The 26,862-nt window shown below is 38.4% G+C and overlaps 1 protein-coding gene and 1 long non-coding RNA gene across 3 annotated transcripts in view; one reads left to right on the top strand and one right to left on the bottom strand.

Annotated features, from left to right (window-relative positions):
- Nucleotides 1–19,298: 19,298 nt before the first annotated feature.
- Nucleotides 19,299–21,131, bottom strand: SMIM30 (small integral membrane protein 30). Of its 2 annotated transcripts, none has more exons than XM_043463154.1 (3): nucleotides 21,083–21,131; nucleotides 20,649–20,733; nucleotides 19,299–20,184 (listed from the first exon to the last, which is right to left on the bottom strand). In XM_043463154.1, exon 3 carries the CDS (start codon nucleotides 20,151–20,153, stop codon nucleotides 19,974–19,976), a length of 180 nt encoding a protein of 59 aa, XP_043319089.1. In that variant the 5' UTR covers nucleotides 20,154–20,184; nucleotides 20,649–20,733; nucleotides 21,083–21,131; the 3' UTR covers nucleotides 19,299–19,973. The 2 variants fall into 2 exon arrangements, with proteins under 2 accessions (XP_043319089.1, XP_043319090.1); XM_043463155.1 differs by having other exon boundaries at nucleotides 20,649–20,730; nucleotides 21,083–21,107.
- Nucleotides 21,132–21,213: 82 nt separating this feature from the next.
- The window catches only part of LOC122438359, a 598,045-nt gene continuing 592,396 nt past the window's right edge, over nucleotides 21,214–26,862 (top strand). Inside the window, exon 1 of the long non-coding RNA XR_006268531.1 lies at nucleotides 21,214–21,282. This is a non-coding gene — a long non-coding RNA (uncharacterized LOC122438359). The remainder of the gene's footprint in view (nucleotides 21,283–26,862) is intronic.

The following is a 26,862-nucleotide window of genomic DNA, read 5'->3' as shown; positions in this document are numbered from 1 at the left end:
GAGTTTGTAACATCTGGAACAAGGAGTGCATAGAATATTGCTTCCAGCAACTTGAAATAGGATGGTAGCTCACTTTCAGTAGGTAGTAATGACCTGGGAGTGGGTGTATAAAGTTTCACTGTATATAATTTGGTTGAGATTACCTTTCTCCTTTATCTGATCTAGAATCATGGCATCCTGTATTGGCAGTTGGTATGTGATTTTTAGCAGTTGTTTCTCTGGGACAGCTATTGTTAATGGGTCATTAATCATTTCCATGGGGTATGAGGAATAATATTTCTTGCATAAATTATGAAAACTGTGAGTCTTGTTTATAGAGATTCAAAATACCAGATGTCTTAAACCTAAAAACTCTGTAATCATTACTATTAGCTGTTACTCACAATCTCCTTGAATGTCACTGTGATGTATAGAAGTGGGCCGGTAAACAGGCTTACAAGGTGGAGATGGAAATGATTCCATGTCAAGAGTTCTAATATTTGAAATATATTTTGACTATGGATTTCATGTCACTTAATCCCAATTAAAACTGTAGATTAGAGCTATGATTGTACTTGCTGGTTGTTTGAGCAAGGGATTTAAGTAAGAGATACACATCAATGTTCAGTTCAGTTCAGTTCAGTTCAGTCACTCAGTCGTGTCTGACTCTTTGCGACCCCATGAATCGCAGCACACCAGGCCTCCCTATCCATCACAAACTCCCGCAGTTTACTCAAACTCATGTCCATCCAGTCGGTGATGCCATCTAGCCATCTCATCCTCTGTTGTCCTCTTCTCCTCCTGCCCCAATCCTTCCCAGCATCAGGGTCTTTTCCAATGAGTCAACCCTTCGCATGAGGTGACCAAAGTATTGGAGTTTCAGTATCAGCATCAGTTCTTCCAATGAACACCCAGGACTGATCTTCTTTAGGATGGACTGGTTGCATCTCCTTGCAGTCCAAGGGACTCTCAAGAGTCTTCTCCAACACCACAGTTCAAAAGCATCAGTTTTTCGGTGCTCAGCTTTCTTCACAGTCCAATTCTCACATCCATACATGGTCCAGGTAAAAGAGAATTCTCTTTATTTATTTATTTATTTTAATTGGAGGCTAATTACTTTACAATATTGTAGTGGTTTCTGCCATACATTGACATGAATCAGCCATGGTTGTACACGTGTTCCCCATCCTGAACCCCCTCCCACCTCCCTCCCCATCCCATCCCTCAGGGTCATCCTAGTGCACCAGCCCTGAGCGCCCTGTCTCATGCATCAAACCTGGACTGGCAATCTATTTCACGTATGATAATATACATGTTTCAATGCTATTCTCTCAAATCATCCCACCCTTGCCTTCTCCCATAGAGTCCAAAAGACTGTTCTTTACATCTGTGTCTCTTTTGCTGTCTTGCATATAGGGTCATTGTTACCATCTTTCTAAATTCTATATATATGCGTTAGTATACTGTATTGGTGTTTTTCTTTCTGATTTACTTCACTCTGTATAATAGGCTCCAGTTTCATCCACCCCATTAGAACTGATTCAAATGCATTCTTTTTAATGGCTGAGTAATATTCCATTGTGTATATGTACCACAGCCTTCTTATCCATTCATCTGCCGATGGACCTCTAGGTTGCTTCCATGTCCTGGCTATTGTAAACAGTGTTGCGATGAACATTGGGGTGCATGTGTCTCTTTCAATTCTGGTTTCCTTGGTGTGTATGCCCAGCAGTGGGATTGCTGGGTCATATGGCAGTTCTATTTCCAGTTTTTTAAGGAATCTGAGAATTCTTAACGTAGAAATTTCTTACAGTTTTAGTTGGTGTAATGTCTCCTCTGGTCACTATGGGATTGTGGCACATAGCACCATGACTGCTGTCATTTTATTCTACTTGTATTAAATCCTTTAACAATGAGAAGTATTTTAAAGCTTCCAGGTCTTTACTATCAGGTTTCTTCCAATGGAACTATGGACCCTTGCATTTCTTTTTATAGCAAAGCTTGTTGGTTAATTAAAAACAAAAATTCCATCATTTAAAATCTAAAATTTTCTATTTATTAGTTATTCACTGGTTCAGGTATATATACTGTGTGCAAGGGGGTTCCCAGATGGCACTAGTGGTAAAGAAACTGCCTGCCAATGCAGGAGACATAAGAGATGCAGGTTTGATCCCTGGGTAAGGAAGATCCCCCTGAGGAGGGCATGGTAACCCACTCCAGTTTCTTGACAGGAGAATCCCATGGTCAGAGGAGCCTGACTGGCTACAGTCCATGGTGGAGCAATGAGTCAGACATTACTGAAGGGACTTAGCGCACAGCACACACACTGTGTGCAGGTCTAGGTGTATTTATTGATTAGCATTATATAAAACAGTTTCACATTCATTGGCCCTTCTACACCCAAACAAAGCTTGTAAATTCTTGAGTCAAGAAAAAAAACAAAGTTTGTCTGTAAATATCCAGCCCAGGAAATGTTTTCCACTGCATCATGCATTCAGCCCTCTGTTAAGCCAAGTCAGCACATGCTTAATCTGCTTCCCCACTTACAACATAAACAGTTCTAAAATTTAACTTTAAAAGACCCTTATGAACAACATATGTAAAATGTGCACTTTTATCTTGGGGCTCTTCAAGATTTCACCTTCCAGTTAAAGATTCTTTCCCTCCATCCATGCACTGTTAATTTCCATAAATTCTAATGAGAATTAAGCACATAAATCCTTGGCACTTAGTTGAAAAACTAGGACTCATGCAGAGACAGCACTTTTGTATATAGCCTACTTGTAATCCTTTCTATAAATGGTTTGTTTTTGTGCCATCTGGCATTGAATTGGTGAGATTTCTGCTGGGGTTTCAAGAAGACCATACATACATTGACATTTGGTGGAAGGGCTGAAGGTTTGATTCTACTTACAGACTATGTTCAGAAGGATGTTTTACTAAAAAGTAAAAAAAAAACAAAAAACAAGACAGGATTGATGCCATCACCCTTTATCTTGGGCATATACAATATGCTCGATATTTAAATTTCTCTCTCAATATTTTTAATACTGCATAGCTCCATGAAGGCAAAATTCTGCTGATTATCTTTGTGTCCCTGGTGTCTAGAATAGTACCTGGCATATAGTGTGTGTTAGTTGCTCAGCTGTGTCTGACTTTTTGCGACTCCATGGACTGTAGCCTGCCAGACTCCTCTGTCCATAGGATTTCCTAGGCAAGAATATTGAAGTGGGTAGCCATTCTCTTCTCCAGGGGATCTTCTCAACCCAGGGAGCAAACCCTGCAGGTCTCCTGCATTGCAGGCAGGTTCTTTACTGTTTGAGTCACAAGGGAAGCCTAAAATAATTGCATGAATTTTCAAGTGATAGAAACATAGGTTTTAGCCAAAGAGTTCCTTTTGGGTAAAAAATAATTCAGGACTATGTGTGTGCGGTGCTCTGTAGTGTCCGATTTTGCGACCCCATGGACTGTAGCCCACTAGGCACCTCTCTCCATGGAATTTCCCAGGCGAGAATACTGGAGTGGGTTCCATATATTAGGCATTAGTAACTATTAGTGGAGTAAATATTTCCATTAAAAGCATCATCATAACTAAGAATTAAATGCTTTTTCTTTTATATCTATTTCTCCTACTAAATCTCCAAGTGGTACTTTTGAAAATCAATTAAACAATAGTCTTGTCCTTCCCCTCAGGAGTCATACTATATATTGTGGCCAAACACTTTTTCATGTAATATGTTCAAATAATTCTAAAGTATAACATGTTTTAGAAAGCTCAAAGTCAACTTAAAAACTAGGCAGTATTAAAATTAGCAAGAGAACAAGTTCAATGTCCAGTATATGTGTAAATACACAACTTTGAGAATCCTGAGTTTTTTTGACTGTTAATTAAAACTCATTTTGAACATAGCTTGCAATAGAATATAAAAAATATGTACAGTAGGCCAATATTCTGATACCCTGGGGTGAAGGACTACAAGAGCTGAACTCATGTTTATCCTGGAAGACTGAAACTTTGAAAGGACCACCAGGATTGCACAGATTTATTACTTTTTGGAGATGAACAGTTAGCAATATTTACCTAGTTTTTATAATTTATAAATTAATCTATGATACATTATTCTATTGCATTCCAACCCCATCCTACAAAGTATTATTCTCCTTTTAATACACAAAAAAAAAAACAAACAAGTTTGGAGATAGGAATAATGAATAGCTACATGGTGCTTATAATGTGGCAGGTGTTGTTCTTTGCATTATTCACTTACTTGATCTCCACAAAACCTTATAAAATAGGTTGCATGATTCACTCTACTGGTGAGGAAACTTGAAGCACAGAATTATATAAAAACCTAGGTCAATGGAAAAGGTGAGATTAAAAAGTGGTAAACCAGAAACTTGATTGAAGTTTTTCTTATACTAAGTCTGACTCTAGCATCTAAACCAGTCCAGAGATATTTACTGTGAGCCATATACATAATTTTAAATTTCCTAGTAGCCAAAATTAAAATGTAAAAAGAAGCAAGTAAAACTAATTTTAGCAATACATATTGTTTAAACCAATATATCCAAAATATTAGGTCAATATATAATAATCCAAAAGTGTTAAAGAGATATTTTATGTATTTTTTATCACTAAGTCTCCGAAATCCAATATGTATTTTGCAGCACTTATAGGGCACCTTAATTCAGACATACCACATTTGCAGTGTGAAACCAGCTCTGAGCCATCAAGCCTAAAGCCTTTACTTATTGTTGTTGTTGATCAGTCTCTAAGTCATGTCCGACTCTGTGCGTCTCCATGATCTCTAGCCCACCAGGCTCCTCTGTCCAAGGGGTTTTTCCAGGCAAGAAAATTGGAGTGGGTTGCCATTTCTTTCTTCAGGGAATCTTCCTGGACCAGGGATCAAACCTGAGTTTCCTACATTGGCAGGTGGATTCTTTAACACTGAGCCACCTGGGAAGTCCCATCTTTACATATAGACACATATATTAATAGAATAAAAAGCTTGAAGTGAATTCCCATACTGAGAGTTAATCAGGTACATAAACGTTATGTTGATAATCTGACTTGAAAAGAAAAATCAGTTGCCAAGACTTGAAGCCCCATAAAGCCATACTGTGAGGTATGGCTCCGGGGTTCCCCTCTTGCCTGGTTTCTCTCAGCGTCTAATCTTCGGACCTAAATACCAAGAACCCACTGTACTACATTCCATCTTCCACACCTTGAAGGCCATACAAGCTGGTTTCACTCTCCAAAGGGACACTTGCTATTTGTTTATTTGCTATTTCAAAGTTGCATGAAGCAGAAAGAAAAAGTCCCCCAAAGTTCAAATTGTCATGGAACATAGGAGCCTGGAAACTCTCTTTTCATAGATTCAGTCACTGTTTAAATACAGATGGGCTATGGAAATTGTATTATCACAATGTACCTACATTTGGGAAGAAGGCTAAAATCCTATGCACTTCAGAGTATGTGCTGTCTTAGAGATGTTTCCCTACTTCTTCGTAGATGCTATGGACTCTTAGAGGCTTATTAAACTCTCCCCTTGTTGACTGTTAGCAAATCCAGAATAACTTCTGTATTTTTACCTTAAATTTATTCAAACCTTTTAAATTACAAGAGCCAGAATTGATCTAAAGATGTACATTAATAAGTAGAAGTTTAACTAGGAATTTTTAAGATTCTGTCTTAATAATTTTATTACTGTATTTCACAGGACTTGAATTTTAGAGGTAAAAAGGGCCTTAAAAAGTCACAAAACAGTGGTTTTGGAACTTTTCTTCCTTGAGGTAATAGCACAGGTTTTTTCAGATAAGATCATACTTGGAATTTGCACATAAAATAGACAATGGAGCTGCTCAGAGTGAAGGATTGGGGCTGGAATCATACTCTGTTGGTCTTTTACTGTTTGATTGGGCAGCTGCCAAGGCAGCTCTGTGGGCCTAGATGTCTAATTAGCACGGTGAGAAACACTGCTTTAGTCCATATAACCCCCTCATATTTGATTTTGTGAAAAATGGTCCAGGTGTGAGTACTAGAGTGATAGAGCAGTCAACAGAAAGAATTGTGATGAGAAGGAACCAAGGCAGGTCAGAACTATTGCCTGGATATGAGAGCAGAACAAGTTCAAACTTGGCTGGTAGTAGATTGATGGGTACACACACACAGAAACATACACAGACGCAGACACAGACACACACAGGGAGAGAGAGAAATCAGACAAAGCATCCAGTTTTGACAGGCAGAGAAGTTTAATTTTAGCAAAGGAGCATGAAGTAACAGCCAGCCATTCACATAACATCATTTATAAATGCTAGTCTGTCTTCAACTGGAGTGTGGAGTCAGGGTCAGCCATCTGGAGTTGTCTGCCCAAAATGAAGCCTTGGGGTCATCCTCTGAGGGAAGTAAAACGGAGAAAGGAATTTTCTAAGAAAGACAGAAGAGAAGGCCAAAGTCTGAGACTTCAAGAATAAATGAACATTAAGGTATGAAAAGAGCAAGAAAAAAATTTAAGACGATAGTAAATGAGTAGCAGAGAGGTATGAGGAAAACAGTCTAACTGTTACCAGTCCCTCCTTGAGGCTCCCTTGACAAAACCACCAGCCTCTCCCTAAAGCCACTGTAACAGCCTTGTAAATTGGATCAAGTATCTACCTTTTTTTTTTTTTTTTTTTGCTTTCATAGCAAACAAAAACATAACTAAAATTTATTTTCTCCATACAATTACTCATTATAGTAAAAGATTTTTAATAAGACAATTGGATTCTCTTAAATAGAATAGCTGCCTTTCTTCTCTCTTTTTCTTCCTTCCTGATTTCTTTTATTTTTGAATTCTGTCATTTGAGTACAATGAGATGTAGGCTCCCTTATCAGGCCCAAGGATAGGAGAGGAACTTAGAGTGCTTTCATTCACATAAAAAACCACCATAGCAACTATTTATGCCAATTTTAGTAAGAAAGATTAAACATATATACAAATTAGCAACTGCCAACATAATATAAAATCATGAAGTGCTCCTTCCTTGTTCTGATTTTATATTTTTATGCTAATGCTACTAATTTGAATTTTATTTTGATTCTACTTGAATTTTTTCCAGGTTACCAAATACAATAGATTATATTTCTTATTTCCTATGAAATCCTTTATTTTGTCATTTAAGCCAGTGGTTCCCCCAACCTTTTTGGCACCAGGGACCGGTTTCATGGAAGACAGTTTTTCCATGGACCAAGGAGAGGGGGGATGGTTTCAGGATGATTATATTTTCCTTTTACACATCAACAAAATGAGGCCCACCTTAACTTGTAAGTGACCTGCCCAGGGACGTCTAGTCTGTTTGCATTACAGTCAGAACTGGGGTCCTTATCTCCTTGATTCCTCACTTTGTGCTCTTTTCATTATATCACAGGGCCCTTAGCCATAAACTTCTATCACTTAGCAATGACACCGAGGAAAGAAACACTTAACTGTGTGGTTTGCTGTTTATTATTTTAATAATGATCAAATTGGGCTTCTTAGGTGGTACAGTGGTAGAGAATCTGCCTGCCAATACATGAGATGAGGATTTGATCCCTGGGCTGGGAAGATCCTCTGGAGAAGGAAACGGCAACCCATTCCAGTATTCTTGCCTGGAAAATTCCATGGACAGAGGAGACTGGCAGGCTACTGTCTATGTGGTCACAAAGAGTTGTACATGACTGAGCACACACAGATAGTGATCAGATTAATAGGATTTCTTGATAGCTATCCTTACTATTGACCACTAACAATTAATAAATGTAGGGATCACTGGACAAGTAATGCTTAATTTCAAATATGAAAACAAAAAGAATAATCTTGAAAATGAATATTCAAGAACATATAATTATTTTTCTTTTCATTTCATGTGCTCCCAATTATAGACTGCTTATTATAAAAGTACACAATGACTCTGGGCCTCTTCTCTTAAGAGATTTGCTACCTTCTCTCCCTGGGTAGAAACCTTTCCTTCCACATTTAGATCTCAAACAATCTTTTATAAAGCTAGACCACGAGCATTTCTGGAACTATACAGTAACTACATACAGTAACCTCAACCATCCTTCTTTGTTTTTGGCCACACTGTGCACCATGCAGGATCTCTGTTCCCCAACCAGGGATTGAATCTGTGCCCCCTGCATTGGAAGCACAGAGTTCTAACCACTGGACCACAGGGAATTCTCCAGTCCCCCATTTTTGAAAATATGGCTTCTTTAGAGATTCAAGATAACAGTTTTATTATAAATATATTTGTGTACACATTTCTGTCTATTGAATTATCTAAAAATTGATATTTAAAAATAAATTTCTACTTCACACCTGTTAGAATGATTATCATCAAAAAGACCACAAATAACAAATGCTGGTGTTGATGTGGAGAAATTGGTGTACCCACTATTGAGGACAGTATGGACATTCCTCAAACAATTAAAAATAGAATTACCATATGGTCCAGCAATTACACTCCTGAGTATATATCTGAAGGAAATGAAGACACTAATTTGAAGATACCTGCACCCCAATGTTAATAGCTGCATCATTTATAATTGTCAAGATATAGAAGCAGCTGAAATGTCCATCAACAGATGAATGGATAAAGATGTGGTATATATATACACACATACATACACATATAGTTTTTCCAGTAGTCATGTATAGATGTGAGAGTTGGACCATAAAGAAGGCTGAGCACTGAAGAATTGATACTTTTGAAATGTGATGTTAAAGAAGACTCTTGAGAGTCCCTTGTACAGCAAGGAGATCAAACCAGTCAGTCCTAGAGGAAATCAACCCTGAATGTTCATTGGAAGGATGAATGCTAAAGTTGAAGCTCCAACACTTTGGCTGCCTGATGTGAATAGCTGACTCACTGGAAAAGACCCTGATGCTGGGAAAGATTGAGGGCAGGAGGAGAAGGAGGCAGCAGAGGATGAGATGGTTAGATAGCATCACCAACTCAATGGACATGAATTTTAGCAAACTCTAGGAGATAGTAAAGGACAGAGAAGCCTGGTGTGTTACAGTCTATGGAGTCGCAAAGAATTGGACACAACTTAGTCACTGAACAACATGATGGAATACTGCTCAGTCATAAAAAAATAATGAAAATTTGCTATTTGCAAAAACATGGATAGATCTGAAGGGTATTTTGCTTCCTGAAATAAGTCAGAGAAAAACAGATATTGTATGTTATCACTTAAACATAAAATCTAAAAACTAAAATGAATGAATGTAAGAAAACAGAAAAAGACAGATACAAAGAACAAACTAATGGCTACCAGTGGAGAGAGGGAACGGCAGAGACAGTGGTAGGGGATTTTAAGAGGTACAAATTACTATATATGAAATAAATAAGGTACAAGGATATACAGCTAATATTTTATAACTTCAAATGGAGTATAATATATAAAAATGTCGAATCACTGTATTATATACCTGAAATTCAGTTCAGTTGTTCAGTCGTGTCCAACTCTTTGCAAACCCATGAACCACAGCATGCCAGGCCTCTCTGTCCATCACCAACTCCCGGAGTCCACCCAAACCCATGTCCATTGAGTTGGTGATGCCATCCAACCATCTCATCCTATCATCCCCTTCTCCTCCTGCCCTCAATCTTTCCCAGCATCAGGGTCTTTTCAAATGAGTCAGCTCTTCACATCAAATGGCCAAAGCATTGGAGTTTCAGCTTCAACATCAGTCCTTCCAATGAACACCCGGGACTGATCTCCTTTAGGATGGACTGGTTGGATCTCCTTGCAGTGCAAGGGACTCTCAAGAGTCTTCTCCAATACCACAGTTCAAAAGCATCAATTCTTCAGTGCTCAGCTTTCTTTATGGTCCAACTCTCACATCCATACATGACTACTAGAAAAACCATAGACTTGACTAGATGGACCTTTGTTGACAAAGTAATGTCTCTGCTTTTTAATATGCTGTCTAGGTTGGCCATAACTTTCAAGTAGTAAGTGTCTTTTAATTTCCTGGCTGCAATCACCATCTGCAGTGATTCTGGAGCCCAGAAAAATAAGGTCAGCCACTGTTTCCACTATTCCCCCATCTATTTGCCATGAAGTGATGGGACCAGATGCCATGATCTTAGTTTTCTGAATGTTAAGCTTTAAGCCAACTTTTTCACTCTCCTCTTTCACTTTCATCAAGAGGCTCTTTAGTTCTTCCTCTCTGCCATAAGGGTGGTGTCATCTGCCTATCTGAGGTTATTGATATTTCTCCTGGCAATCTTGATTCCAGCTTGTGCTTCCTCCGGTCCAGAGTTTCTCATGATGTACTCTGCGTAGAAGTTAAATAAGCAGGGTGACAATATACAGCCTTGACGTTCTCCTTTTCCTATTTGGAACCAGTCTGTTGTTTCATGTCCTGTTCTAACTGTTGCTTCCTGACCTGTATGCCTGAAACTAATATACTATTGTAAATCAACTATGTGTGTGTGTGAAAGTCGCTCAGCTGTGTCTGACTCTTTGTGTCCACATGGACTATAGCCTGCCTGCTCCTTTGTCCAAGCTCCTCTGTCCATGGAATTCTCCAGGCCAGAATACTGGAGTGGGTAGCTGTTCCCTCCTCCAGGGGATCTTCCCAACTCAGGAATCAAACCCAGGTCATACCACATTGCCAGTGGATTCTTTACTGGCTGAGCCCAGGGAGGTTAATTCCAGGCTGGTTCAAAGGATGTGAGTATCTATTTGGCAACTGGCAAGAACTGCCTTTTTTCTTATCACAGTACAGTGTCATCAAAAAATGGCAAGATGTTGGATAGTACTGACGTGCCCAGCATTATTTAAACATTTGTTTCTGAATAAATGATGGCAAATGTATGTGATGAAATATTATTTGGTTGTTAAAATATCCATTAAGCACTTAAATGTTAAACAAATGCTGGAAAACCAAATGGTAGATATCCTCTATCACAGTTTTGTTAAGCTTGTGAAAAGTGGCATGGAAAAGTGAGAATGGTTTTACCAAGGACAGCTGGTATGGATCATTTTGTTATTATACCATATTGTTATTGCATGCTGTTTCATAATTTTTTTTTAGTTAAAAAAGTAATACATTACAAAGTGTAACAACTAGTTAACTTGGTTTATAAGTTATAGGAAAAAATTATTTGTTACTTTGAAGTCACTTGTCATGCATTATATCAAATTGCGTAACTTTACTTCTCCAAATAACTTACCTCTCCAAGTATTAGTGTCTTCATCTATAAAATATGAGAGTACAGAGCTCCCAGACAATTAAAAAGTTAGCTCCCCAAGTGGTTGTTGTTTCTATTTATGGAATGGCAACCCACTCTAGTATTCTTGCCTGGATAATCCCACGGACAGAGGAGACTGGCAGGCTATAGCCCATGGGGTTGCAAAAAGTCAGACACGACTAAGCAACTGAGCACTCATGACCTCATCCATGGTGCTTAGCTGTGAATGATATTGTTGATATTTTTTAAAATGACTTTCATTGCTTCTTTGTACCTTTAGTGATACCAGATCAATGAATTGATTTACTATTCAGAAGTGGAAAGTCATAGGGCTCAAGTCAAAGTTCCAACACAACAGCAAGGTGAAATCATAGAGTAGCTACCTGATCCACTTGCCATGACTAAGGGTGAAAAGTAGAACCCTATTTGGGACTCTATTTGAGAGTTATCTTTGGAAACATAGAAAGATTTTGGGCTACAGGTATTTTTTTTCTTTTTAAATTTTTGTCAATAAAGGCTTCTCATCCAAATGAAAATGAAATGTAGGCTTTGATATCAACTATGGTAGCCTAACCTAAGAACTCGTGTGTTGACAACTGTCTTGTGATTACTTCACAGTGGATGTTTTTCAATGGATGACATTTAGAGTAAACATGAACTGCTTTCAGACAGATAGAGTTCACACATTTGTGTATAAAAACTCCCAACCTGAAATATTATTAAAAAGCAATAATATTAGTTTCAATATCATACCTTTGTTAGCATATAGACTTGTTTATTCAGTGCTACCATTTAATTTGTTCTTCAGGATTACTTAGGAAATAAATTCAATGCACAAATAATAAGTACTTACGGAAACTTCTAACAGCATAGACAAGATATGTTAGTACTTACAATGATAAAAGACACAATCTTGATTTCAAGAAATTTAAGATAAAGGTGACAAGGGCAGGGATGGATGTGAATGGGAGAGGTTGGTGGGGCTGGTGGTACAAAAGGGACAATAAGAATCTAAATAATCATAAAACAAGACTACAACAAATGCAGTAGTACAGGTATGAGCACTGACCTATGGACTCTGGAAGACAGATATTATTAACTCCTTCTGGAAAGGCTTCAATGAAGAAGAGGACACTTATAAAGCAAATGAAATGTAAGCACAGAGGCATGGAAAGGCATTTGACTATGGTAATTCCGGCAGTATGAATAAAGGAATTGAGAAGTAAACAGGGGAGATCATCTTGTGTTTCAAAATAGTGGATTCTTTCTAAACTAAATTAGACATGTCATTAAACATGTACACACATGCAAGATTTTATAAATAATGTTTCCAGCCATTCAGATCAACTAGCTATACTACATATTAAAACTTATTAAAATTATGTCCTGTAATTATAATTTAGATGCTCAAGAAAATGTTAAGACCTTGCAATGACTCTCAGGGCCGTCCTGGGCAAAATCTGAAAGGGTGGTAGCACTGTACTGAGGACGACGGCACACACAAGCCAAGGGAGAGGATGCCATGATCCACTGTGTATCCTTGGCTGGGACATCCCTTTAATATATTAGCTTTGTATCATAAATTCATTGAATAAGTGAGCAGCAATTTCTATTTGACAGGCATTGTACTTGAAAATAGGAATACAACAGTATATTAATGATATAGTCCCTGTCCTCATAGAACTTAGAATTCTGAGATGGGGTTGAGGTGGGTTGAGATAAGATAAGTAGAGATTCAAATACAGAGTGCCTGATGGAGATGTAAAGAATGCTGTGTGAGCATATAGTGGGCTGCATAGTTTGGAGAGGATGGGTCAGGGAAGACATCCTAAAGAAGTACTGCTTAAGTCTAAGATGTTAGGAATAAAGCAGGTGAACTGGGAAAACTAGGCCAGGCAGAGGAAGGAATATGCAGACAAAGGGAATAGTGGTAAGGGGTGTAGAAAGAAAGAGAGAGAGAGAGAAAAGGAACATACATGGTGCTTTCTGGGAAGGGAAGTTTTAATGTGGCTGAAAGCTAGAATGTAAAATAGACTGAGGGTCACGGTCTGAGAGGAGACTGGAAAAATAGGGGAGGAAATAGGGTTCATTAATAGTGCTGATGTTTGTTAAGTAAGTGTAAGCGTTAGTTGCTCATTTGTGCCTGACTCTTTGTGACCCCATGGACTGCAGCCCATCAGGGTCCTCTGTCCATGAGATTTTCCAGGCAAGGATACTGGAGTGGGTTGCCATTTTCTTCTCCAGGGGATCTTCCCAACCCAGGGATCGAACCCCGGTCTCCTGCACTGCAGGCAGATTCTTTACTGACTGAGCTACGAGGGAAGCCAAGATTTGTTAAGGATTTCATAAAACTAAGAAATCTGCTAATGAGCTTTGAGCTGGTATGTAACAGGATCAGGTCTGTGTTTTAAGAAGTTTACCATGGTTGTTGTGTTTAGAAGATCGCAGAGGGTTAAAATGGGAGGTCAGAAAACAAGATCTCATCCACATCATGAAGGTGGTCTGAGCTTGGGTAGGAGCCTTGAGGATGGAGAGAAGTGGGTGATCCTAGGCAGAGTTTGGAGATGGGCTCCGTAAGACTTAACAGACGGACTGGATGTGGGGTGTGAGGGAGAGGAAGGGGCCACACACCCTCTTGGATGTCTGTCGTAGCCACTGGGAAGATGGTGTCTAATAGCTGAGTCTCCCCAGCAGTGCCATAGGGACTGAAAACATGAAATTTCAAGGTTGCTTGCTCCTGGATCCTGCCTAGTTGACTTCAGTTAGTGTGTGTGCTCTTTGCTGTGAGTGGGAGTGGCAGGGCTACCGTCTGTTTTTACTCTTCCTTCTTGAGACAATCCCTAATCATACTCGTTCAGTACAGAAAATGAACTGCCCCCGCTTCACTAAATTGAAATCCAAAAATGTACCAAATGACTAGACTAATTTTCACTGAGGAATCTGAAGAGGAACTCCTCCTCATGCAGCCATATGAAAATGGGTAATTACAGTATTTTTAACTCATTAGACCTTGTTGTTTTTGAAATTAGGAAAACTCTTTATATGGAGCAACACATTTCTATCATTAGGAAGCCTTTTAGAGATTACTGATGGCTAATTTTAAGATGAAAAAATTGTGGAGATTAAGTTATTGGCTCAAGGTCAATTGCCTGGTAGTTGATTAATTTTTTTCTACATTGTACTAATGATGTCTTAAAAAAATGTTGATTAAACAACTGAAAGTGGGCACATGTCATCACAGGACCCATAAAATTGTTTTATGTAGGTATCACAATGCCCTGGTAATTTCTGTGACAAAAAATTAAAAGAGTTGTTCTGACAAATCATCTGAAATGGAATGTTATATAGTTTCTGGTCTTGGCCATCATGTTGGCTTCTAAATTCTTTTGTTAAGTGATCTACATACATTTATCCAGAGCATAATTATCTTAATTAACATTGAGAAGTATGGTATTTATAATCCCAATGTTTAACAAAGTACTTCATGATTAGCCCTTTAAAAATAAACTCTCTTGTATATAAAATTTCATAATTTTATTTCACATTATCAAGTGCCAGTATTTCCAAATTCCCCCTCCCCCCCATACAGTAGATTCAGTGCAAATATGTGTGAAAAGGGTATTGTAGCTTTCATACTACAAATCGCATTTTAGCATTTTATACCAGTCATATTTTTCTGGTCTGCCTTTTATTTTTAGATGTTAAATGTATATTAATCACAGAAGCAATTCAGACAAATGACATTACTAAAAATTAGGAAAAATAAAATCTTAAATGTGCTATTCTGCACACATGCTTATTGATTTGGGCATATTCTCACCTAGGAATAAAAATCCTCTTTGGGGTTAAGTTAAAATAAGAGCTTCCTCCACACTCCCCAAGTAGAAAACAAGCATTAAACACACTTTATGGTGCTTATATGACTTCTAATGTGATATGTTAAGAATATTTTTCTTGATGGAATATGGACTAGATCTTTTATTTTCCTGTTTCTTAATGGAATATGGACTAGATTTTCTATTTTCCTGAAAGACAGAGGCAAATTCCTTGCATCTCCTTAAATGATCTGGGCAGTTGCTAAGCTTTCATCATGTCACTTAGAAAAGACCCATGGTTGAGCACGTTAGGAATTACTAAAACGGATTCAATTTTTTTTTCTCCTTTTTCTTTTTCTCAAGAGACTCAGGTACAGAGAAGACAGTCCGAGGAAACTTTAGAGAAGCCAAATTTTCTTTTCTTTATAGAGATCTTTGAGTTTTAGCAATTTGTAAGCTTATAGTGATGAGGGAGAAACTATAATAAAGAAAACAGACTCAAAGTAAATGTCAAAATTAAAATATAAATGAACTGTTTAATAAGGGATTTGTTTCTAATAACTTCCCAAAGACACCCTCTTTATATATAAGCACAAAATTGAGGTTAGTAGTTTTTTTTCCCCCCTTGTGTCTAGAAACTGTCTCCAAATATCAATTATAACAACATCTAGCATGCCAGGTCTTTAATAGTCCTTATTTCATGTATTCCTCACCTATCTATGAGGGAAGTAGTATTTTTCCCCATTTAACAGATAGGGAGGCAGAAATTTAAAAGAAATTGACTTGTCCAAGATCACATTTTAAGTGATGGAATGTGGCTATCTATTGAGATTACCGGATTCCAGAGCTTGGGCTCTTAATCCCTATTGTGATACCACCAAAGAGGCTGATATGTGTCTCTGGGGAAGAGATTGGTTTGGGGATTCTCTCCTATTCAGAGTATTCTCCCTTCATCACGTGCCACAGGCTAATATATCTACACCACTTTTGTTACACTCAAAAGTTGGACATGGCATTTGACAAACTTCTGCAGAGCTTAGAAAGCCTAAGAGGGTGAAGGTGCATGTGACATGTAGCTACTGAGATTTCCTAGGCTTGGCTGCTTCCTTCACAGTTGGTACATTTGGTATAGTTTTTCAAAAAGTTGCCATTTGCACTGGCAATGCTGAGTCAAAGCATGGATACAGATCATTTTGTAAACTTCATCTGTACTCCTGCATTCTTGACTGAGCTTATCAGGTAAAAGTAATATTCGATGGGTGAAAAGGGGAGGGTAAATGTGAGCAATCACAGGACCAAGGTCTCTGAGTGAAAATTCCTTGAATTGATGGTTTACCTGGTACTTTAATCCCCCCACTCTTTAAATATGCACTCAGGAGACTTGGACTTCCAGGAAGATGCAGTAGGCCTCTTTTTTTCCCCCTTATTTCTACTGCTAAATATAGCTAAAAATCTCAGATACTATTTATAAAATGCATATAATTCAGAAGAAAGAAGGCAGACTACCTAGTGACCCCAGGAACAGAAAATACGGTATGAATTCTCTAGATTTTCTTCTTGCCTCATAGATCTCTGAGTAGGACTGGAAAAGCTGGTGACCCAGAAATGTAATGTGCTTAGACATGGCCATGGGCCAGTGGAGACCATGTGGGGAGTCTAAACTTCTACTCCCTCCTAATAGCCTCAAGGTACCCTACCTGCAGGGTCAGCGGAGGGCAAGCAAGGAACAGTAAAGAGGTTCCCCTAGGACTTTTAACTCTGTCTAGCAGTTATAAAGCAGAGTCCCAGAAGGAAATAAGTAGATATGGCTGAAAGAGCATTTGAAAAAATAATGGCTAAAAATCACCTACATTTGGGGAAAAGACACAAACCTATAGGTTCAAGTTGAGTGAATCTCAGACAGGATAAACCCAAAGATATTTACGCCAAGACATACACATCACCTTTTAAAAACTAAGAAAGGAGAAAAAGACATCTTGAAAGCACCAGAGAGAAATGATACAGGAGAGGCACTGATTTTTGGCATTGGATGAATGGGTCGGCAACCAGCGTTTCCTGCTGATTTTAGCTATTAGTCTTCTTTTTAACTTGAGCTAATATATACAGAGCATTTACTAGATGTCTACAAATTATGCTGGGCACCCAGAGGACATTTGCTTATCCCATTCTTCCTATAATTGCTCCACAGCAGGTATTACCCTCAGAGCAAGTGAAAGAATCTCAGAATTATAAGGAAACTAAAATGAAAAAAAAAGGAAATAGCAAATTTTGTAATTTGGGATTTCTAGATGAACTTCAGCTCTGTGAACTCCCTGAAATTAATCAAAAGATGCCAGCATGTATGTGCATTTTTCTAGGGAAACGACCATGGCTTTCATCAGATTCTCAAGACAGCTGGTGGCTCACAAAACCTTTAGAGTGACCATAAGAGTTTCTCCTCTCTTCAGGCAAAATGATATACTCCAACCTAGATAGAAAAGAACTAGAGAAGGTATTCCTCATCATATACATCAAAATTACTGAAAGTCGCCTCACAATTCTCTATTGTTAAGGAGAAAATAGAAAAATGGCAGTTTCTAATTCCTTTTAGGCACTTGTAGAAATACAGGCTCATTAAAGAATGTTTGCCTGTAATATTATTTTAAACATTTAAAAAAATACTATCTGTTGGTGACTAAATAACCAATGCACTGTGATTCAAAATGTATTTTAAGGCTTTCCAGGTGGCTCAGTGATAAAGTGCATGGGGTCACAGAGTAGGGCATGACTGACGGTCTCTGTCCAATGCTAAGTCATGTCCGATTCTTTGCCACCCCAGGGACTGTAGCCCCCGAGGCTCCTCTGTTCATGAGATTTCCCGGGCAAGAATACTGGAGTGGGTTGTCATTTCTTTCTCCAGGGGATCTTCCTGACCCAGGGATCAAACCTGTGTCTCCTGCACTAGCAGACTGATTCTTTACCGCTGAGCCACCAGGGAAGCCCAGCCTGGCAGGCTACAGTCCATGGGGTCGCAGATTCAGATATGACTGAGCACGCACACAAGCAAGCATTAGGTTTCCCCTACCTTTAAAACCATTTTATGAACTGTCGTGTGCCACCTGAGCTTCCAGTAAAGACAAAAACAGGCTTTCCTGTGCTTTAGGTAGGATTTCTTCCAATGACAATGGAAAAGTTCAGACACACAAGGATGCAGCAACAGCCTCTTTACCTCAGTACCAGTAGGCTGGTATATAAGAGATAGGACAAACTGTCCCACAATCTGCATTTCTTTTTTCATCTTCAAAAAAAAAAAAAAGACATGCAAAACAGTTGTTATAAATCAACTGAACTCCAATAAAAATTTAAAAAATTTTCTATTACTCAATGTATAACAACCAATTTATCAGAATAAAAGACTGTTTTCTTTGGTGGGAAAACAAACAAACAAAAACAGCTATGACAAAAACAGATACATGTGGTTTCTGTCTTTAGTGTGTGGCTGTCCCTCATTCTTTGTACCCCCTACCAAATCTTTCCTGCAAGCCAGGTCAGCTCATATCTGGAGAAATGCATACAAAGGGAATTTAGATTGCTATTGCCTGTTTTCTGATCAAAATTAAGGGTCCCAATGTTACCTGGAGAGCTAGAGAATGGATAATGCATTAGTTTAGGAAAAAAATGTGACTACCTGCTTTCATTAAGACCCCGTAGCAGTTTGATTTACTCATACAATTCTATGTTGGCTGTATCTACACAGTCAAAGGAATCACTGTGGACCCTTGTTAAACAAAGAATTCCATACCCCAACCTACAATGCAACCAGGAGAGGAACCTAGGAACCTAATAGTTTTTATCAACTTATTTGATCCTTGCATTCAAACAAGTTAGAACAATCTTCTTAAACTTGAATGTGTATAAAGTTATCCTGGGTTCTTGAAACAAAAGCAGATTCTGATCCAATTGGGGGTGGAGGGGGCTGTGCCTGAGACTGCAGCTTTAACAAGTCCTTAGGTGACACTGCTGCTGTGAGGACACTTTAAGTAGGAAGGATGGGGAGAGTATGCCTCATGTGGTTTGTGTGTAAATCAGTACATGCCATAACATTTGCCTTCTGCATCTGTGGATTCTCTACCAGGGGCCTCATCTCTATCTTGATGCTGCCCATTTCTCATTTTTCACTGATTATATCTCTAAAAGCTGGAGTCACAGTTAACATAAGGCATCTACTTGCCTCCACTTAGTTTATAAAAAGTTCAGAGATAAAAACAGTCTGAAATAAACAGAAATGAACACCACAAATTAACTTACATAATAGGTTTATACTTAACATAGTACTTCTCACCATGGAGATGTAACTCAGTTAATATAAACATTTTTTTGTCTTTGTTAAACAATAAATCTCTTCTCCATTTCAATGTCAATATAAAGTTTTCTTCTTTTTTTTTACATTAAATCTTCTCTCCATTTCAATGTTAGATACATTGAATACATTTTCTGAACTTTTTTGCAAACAGAGATAAGTTTTAATTTCTGACCAACTGTATTTAATGTCTAGGTACAGTACTAACTTGGGAGATAACAAAATAAAAATCCAATAAAAATACAGAGAAAAAATTCCTCAATGATGCAGGAGGCAGTGATTATAACTGAACAGTGGCAATTTCCTAGGATTCTGGGCAAGAGTTTCCTTCTTTCTACTGAGAATTCTGAAACTATGAAATATTACTTATGCAAATTTCAGCAAATGCAAATTACAGATGGCATTTTCCAGTGCATTATCTGTTGTGACAAAAACATGTTGTTTTCCCTTTAACACAGTATATCAATTTGTTCCTTTTTATAGGAAAATAACCAATAATATGAAACTTCTCTATTAACTGTTTCTGGGGAACTTTCAGACACCAAAGGTCAGTTCTGAAACTCAAGAGCACAAAGGTTTTCAGGGGAAGGTTTGATTCAGGAGGCCCTTCAAAGTCACATTTGTCCATTTCTTTTTCGTGCATACACCCCCAGACAAGCACAAATGCCTGTAATGCTGAGAATCACACCTAACAAGAGAGCAATTGCATCTCCGGCTTCTACTGCTTCAACAACAGGCAGCACCAAAAGCAATGAAAACAGGACTAGGAACAACTGTGTTGAAACTGAGATCATGATGTGGCTGGTTCTTGAAGGACGAAGATTTCTATAAATTAAAACATGGAAAAAAGGAATCATTAAAAATTCCAACCTTTTCAAATGACAATATGAATACATGATAAGTAACAGTTCATGCAACCTTTTCAATTAGGGTCAATTTATAAATTATATTCAGACTCAACTCATTTTATGGTGAAAGAACCTTTAGGAAGTAAACGGTAATTAAAGATGGTCATTTGAGGCTAATCTCCCTTTCTCATGATAATTTCCTGACTCCAGCGATTTTTCCACACTGTATAACGTCAACACTGTAGGTATCAACAAAACAGAAATTGAACAGTAGCACATAAGAGAAATAGATGATGATGCACAAGACACTAACTTGGAAACTGCCCTAGTAAGTGAAAATTACATTTTCTTAGGATCTCTCCCATCCAGGAAATGCAGACAAATCTAGCAAAGTCAAACAACATATAGCTGTGAAGTCGTGGGGAAATAGTTAAGACTTACCAAAGAAGGCGGTACTTAATTCTATCTGACTCCCTTCCAGCAGCTCCGGATGCTGAGGCTAAGAGATTCCACGTGACAGCACCTACTATCAGAGGGGCGTAGCAGAGTTTAAAAATTACACATTATTATTATTTTAAAGAGGCATCTAGAGTCAGTGAAGAGCGGGGAGGTTGTACGGAAGGGAGAAGAATGGGTAATAACTAAAGACAAACAGTTTGTTCAAACGGGAACTAGATTTAAAAGTTGGTTAGTTCGCCTATAAAGAAAAGGCTAAAAAAAAAAAAAAAGTCAACCGAAAACCAAGTTCGTCCCAGGACTTGAAAGTAAGACTTTAAAAACAATCCCTGCTTTGGCCCGGCAAGGTGCAAATTTGCCCCGTTTGACAAATATACTGGGCAAGCTAAGGAGCCTTCGGAGACAAGCTCGTACATTACCTTCAAGGAAGCAGCCATTACAGAAATGGTGAGCAGGGCGGAGCTCTCCAAACTACATTTCCCACAATCCCCGGTGCCCACAACTCCCAGGATTCTCCGGCGCGCTTCCATGTAACTGGCTGCGGAATGAAGGTCCCGCTGTACCCGTGGCGAGGAGGAGCGAGCTCCCGGGTTTCCTCACGTGGCCAAGCCTGTTACTGGTAAAGTGGTGTAGTGTATTTGTACGGAAGCTCACTGAAAGAAAAAAAAGGTCAATAAATGACAGCAAGTGTTTTTTGTTTTTTAATGCTGTTCAAGGTTTCAAGACACACAAGAATTTTTGTCCTCTGACTGAAATGCATGCACCTCAGTCTGCATTGAGATGGAACAAAGCCATCTCTTTCAGATACATTTAAACTAGCGTCTTCTAACATTTTTGACGGAGGGAATCCTTTGACACCATCTTTTAAATGTCTTATTACATTTGTTAATTCTTTTTAAGCAGTGGGGGAAAATATGATTAATAAGACGTTTTGGAAAGCGTTTAATACGTTTGTAGGGAAAAACAGGGAGTTTAAGGAAAAACAAGTTAAACATTCTTAAGATCTCGGATTCAGGTTCTAGAGTTCTGAGTTTCCCCATTCAAGGAGTGCAGTGTATGGGTATGGTACACTTTAGAGACTTATCACTCATGTGTTTGTGATACCCACCCTAAATATCCCCAAATAGGGAAAGTTGTAAATTATTACTTTTAAGTCCTAAGGATAAATTATTTGCATATAAATTATTTGCATAAGAAAGCCTTCCTGGAAGGCTTTCTTGCAATCCAACCTTTGAAATCCTTACAGAACCTTTCTAGTCACCCAGTCTTCTGAACTCTCATTTACTGACTAGAAAATTTATTTGGCACCCAAGAAATTATCAGTTATTTAATGATGTGGCTTAGTCCCTCTGATTCAGTCTCTCAGACACAGAAGGTATATTTCAGTTCAGTGCCTCTAATTGGCATGTGATTTTTTTTTTTACTATTGGTCATCTTTTTTCTTACACTTTACTAATTTCTGGACTGACAGCAAAGCTTTATATTGCTAGCTTCTAACACACACACAGCAGGTGCTCAGAAATGTTGTTTGATAACAATTATTTGAATAAATAAATGCCATCTGGATTCCACGAGAGACAAAGCAGTGTCAAATAAACCAAAGCAAGGTGTGTTGCGAGTTGGAAGTCTGTTGATAATTACACAATAAAGTCAGCATTGCTTCTCTAAACTTGATTATTTTTTAAAAAAACTTGGGTATTTTAACAAATTCTGTCTTTGACTTACTTGCCTTGAGCCCCGTCTTCTAGTTTTGTACTTTTCTGAAGTGAAGTGAAGTGAAGTTGCTCAGTAGTGTCCGACTCTTTGCGACCCCGTGGACTGTAGCCTATCAGGCTGCTCTGTCCATGAGATTCTCCAGGCAAGAATACTGGAGTGAGTTGCCATATATTAGAAATAGGATCTATTTTAAAATATTCTCTTGCATTCTAGTGTGAACAATTTGGGGATTTAATTTTTCCGTATATGTTTATTCAGTTAGCTGAAGTCAGCAGAGACCACAACAAATTTAGTATTATTGCAGACTTGTTTCTAGGTGTGTCAGCATTGAAAATAATGGACTAATTTTAACTTTGAAGAGTCTATAGGTGGTAAAATGCTTTTTCTTTAAATTATGTTAAGAGATCACTTGGCCTATCTGAAAAAGAGTGGCAGAAGTTTGTGCAGGGATGTTTTGGACCTGTGTAATTTCAAAATAAAATTGGTTAACTTTTTAAACCAGCATCTCCCCTAATGAGGCAATTTAACAAAGGTGTTGCTATATATGCTTTTGTCTCATCACAGCCCTAATTTCCAAGTAGAATGGTATCCTAGTTCTCAGTTTTCTTTTCTTACTCCCCTAACTAGTGGTTTAAAAATAAATCAGATCATTTATTTCTTGCTTAAAGTTCTCAAGTTCCATCACAATAAGCTTAAGTCCACACTCCTTATTAAGACTCACAATATGCCCTACACATTTTGGCCTCTGCCTGCCTTTCTAACATCAGCCTACCAGTCACTCATTCATTCATGCTCATTCCAGTCGAATCACACTCATCTTTTTGCTATTTCTTAAACATGCCAATTTTGTGGTTTTATTGATTCAAATTTTTATTGAATCAAATTTTTTTGATTAATGTTTAGCCACTTTTATACTGTTCACAGTAGAAACTACCTTATAAGTAAGAAGTCTGCTTTTGGGCTAAACTGTGAAGGTATTTAGACGGAGATTATTTTGAGTCTTCACTCAAAATTTAGGTCTTACATATTTTCTCTATCATATTAATAGCAAAACTTTATGTCTACATACATATAAGACACAGGATGGTAAAATGCTTTTTCTAAAGCATTTCTAAAACAGAAGCATACTTCGTTAGGAACCTGTCTATAATGGTCCCTATTTATTCCTCTGTCCACTTGGTGCACAATTGGTAAGTCCACCTGGATGGTGTATTTTTCTCTTAGCAATACTGGAATGGTTTCTTTTAAGTACTTTTTATTGCTGGACGAGCAGTATTGGCATTTTTGGTGAGTTAGTGCTTTGTTGTGCTGACATTATGTTGCAGGATGTTTAGCATCTTTAGCCTGTGCCTGCTCAATGCAACTAGAATTGCCCAATCATGAAGAGAATCAACTGCCCTCACTATTGCCAGACAGTCTTTGGTGAGATACTGTTCCTAGTTGAGAACTACTCAAGTTTTCATCAAGAAAATAAAAGGAATAGTTGAAAACAGAATGAAACAGTTTACACATACACACATACACCCCGCCCACCCAACACTACAGTGCTCTAATGTTTTAGATCCTTTCTCCCTTGGTTTTGCTGATTTTATTCTTATCTATTGTTTTCCTTTGGGTCCTACCAGCATCTCTTCCAGATAGATTTCCTTGATCACTGTCTTATAAAAACACTGATAAACAAATTGAGGTGAGATTTCTGCTTCTGTTTCTGTCACTTAGTCTTTAAGCTGTGGAGAGGTGCTGTGATGTAGTATATGGAATATTAGCTTTTCCTCTGGCTGATTTCATGGATTTGAGTAGTTACTTAATCTCTCTGAAACTTACTTTACTTTAATAAAATATGAGAATTAGTGACCAAAAAGATACCAGAGCTCAGTACGTACCAATTCTCTCTTATTTGTATTTCTGTTCACCTAGTTGCTGGTTGAGAGGGCCTCTGGGATTAGGCCACTTGATTAGAATTCTGGCTCTACTGCTTGTTAAATGTATGACAACAGACAGTAAGCATTTGTAAAACTCAGCTTGTCCTTCTGTAATATGGGATACAGTAGTACCTACTTCATATGTATATTATGAGGGTTTAGTTCAGTTCAATCGCTCAGTCGTGTCCAACTCTTTTTGACCCCATGAACTGCAGCACGCCTGGCCTCTCTGTCCATCAGCAACTCCCAGAGTCCACCCAAACCCATGTCCATCGAGTAGGTGATGCCATCCAACCATCTCATCCTCTGTTATCCCCTTCTGCTCCTGCCCTCAATCTTTCCCAGCATCAGGGTCTTTTCCAATGAATCAGCTCTTCGCAGCAGGTGGCCAAAATATTGGAGTTTCAGCTTCAACATCATTCCTTCCAATGAACACTGAGGACTGATCTCCTTTAGGATGGACTGGTTGGATCTCCTTGCAGTCCAAGGGACTCTCAAGAGTCTTCTCCAACACCACAGTTCAAGAGCATCAATTCTTCGGCACTCAGCTTTCTTTATAGTCCAACTCTCACATTCACACATGACCACTGGAAAAACCATAGCCTTGACTAGATGGACCTTTGTTGGCAAAGTGGTGTCTCTGCTTTTTAATATGCTGTCTAGGTTGGTCATAACTTTCCTTCCAAGGAGTAAGCGTCTTTTAGTTTCATGGCTGCAGTCACCATCTGCAGTGATTTTGGAGCCCCCCGAAATAAAGTCAGCCACTGTTTCCACTGTCTCCCCATCTATTTCCCATGAAGAGATGGGACCAGATGCCATGATCTTAGTTTCCTGAATGTTGAGCTTTAAGCCAGCTTTTTCACTCTCCTCTTTCACTTTCATCAAGAGGCTCTTCAGTTCTTCTTCACTTTCTGCCATAAGGGTGGTGTTATCTGCATATCTGAGATTATTCATGTTTCTCCTGGCAATCTTGATTCCAGCTTGTGCTTCCTCCAGCCAAGCATTTCTCATGATGTACTCTGCATATAAGTTAAATAAGCAAGGTGACAATATATAGCCTTGACCTCCTCCTTTTCCTATTTGGAACCAGTCTGTTGTTCCATGTCCAGTTCTAACTGTTGCTTCCTGATCTGCATACAGGTTTCTCAAGAGGCAGGTCAGGTGGTCTGGTATTCCCATCTCTTTCAGAGTTTTCCATAGTTTATTGTGATCCACACAGTCAAAGGCTTTGGCATAGTCAATAAAGCAGAAATAGATGTTTTTCTGGAACTCTCTTGCTTTTTCGATGATCCAGCGGATGTTGGCAATTTAATTATGAGGATTACATGAGTTAATTTCTGGAATTAGTGGCTGGTATATAGTAGGCCCTCATTAAATATTAGCTATTGTTACTATATGCTGTTAATATTCTTGCCTGGAGACTTCCGTGGACAGCGAGCCTGGTGGGATGCTGTCCTTGGTGTCGCACAGAGTCTGACACGACTGAAGCGCCTTAGCATGCATGCATGCATTGGAGAAGGAAATGGAAACCCACTTCAGTATTCTTGCCTGAAGAATCCCAGGGACAGAGGAGCCTGGTGGGCTGCCGTCTATGGGGTTGCACAGAGTCGGATATGACTGAAGTGACTTAGCAGCTGTTAATAAAATCCATGAAATATGGGGTCTTCAAAATGTGCCTTCTCTCCATTTTGAATATGCTCTTCTGCAGACAAACATGGTAAATAAAAAATGTCTGTGGAACTCCCTTGATAAAGAGGCATTTGAGGTATGGCAACCCACTCCAGTGTTCTTTCTTAGAGAATCCCCTGAACAGAGGTGACTGGGGAGCTGTAGTCCCCCAGGGTCGCAAAGAGTCAGATATGGCTGAAGCAACCTAACACGCATACATGCAGGCTTTGGCTTCAGAGCTGACTGGAAAACATTCCCCTATTATGCAAAGGCTGTCTGTTTGTTCCTTCGATGGTATTTTAATATTTATTTCATACCCACTGGTAGTTACATTTATCTTTAAAATATATTCTCTATTCAGTGATTGTCACATCATTGATTCATCATACTGGGTTAAAAGGGTTTTGAAAATATAGGTGATAGGGTCTAAATATGGGTGAATAGCTCCAAGAAATCATTCAGCTGGAATGAACTCAACGGCTACCTGAAGAAAACCCAACAAACAAACACTTTGAATTCTATTTCTAGTTACAGCAGCTAACCTATAAGTCTGCATTGCTTTTTCTATAAATTTCAGCAAAGGAAATGGCAGCATTAGAAGCTTTGCTAAAAGGGAATTATAATAATTGAGACTGTGGGCTCAGAGAAATGTATTACTTTTTTTTTCTTTGTTTTTTTTTAAATTTATTTTTTAATCGAAGGATAATTGTTTTACAGAATTTTGTTGTTTTCTGTCAAACCTCAACATGAATCAGTCATAGGTATACATATATCCCCTCCGTCTAAAAAGGTTTTATTTATTTATTTATTTTTGACTGTGCTAGGTCTTTGTTGTTGTGAAAGGGTTTTCTCTGGTTGTGGGTAGCAGGGGCTACTCTTCTTTGTGGAGCACA

The sequence above is a fragment of the Cervus canadensis genome, chromosome 3 (genome assembly GCF_019320065.1).
Source record: "Cervus canadensis isolate Bull #8, Minnesota chromosome 3, ASM1932006v1, whole genome shotgun sequence".
NCBI classification, from domain to species: Eukaryota; Metazoa; Chordata; class Mammalia; order Artiodactyla; family Cervidae; genus Cervus; species Cervus canadensis.
Note: the sequence above shows the minus strand (reverse complement) of the source record. Positions and strands in the feature narration are given on the sequence as shown.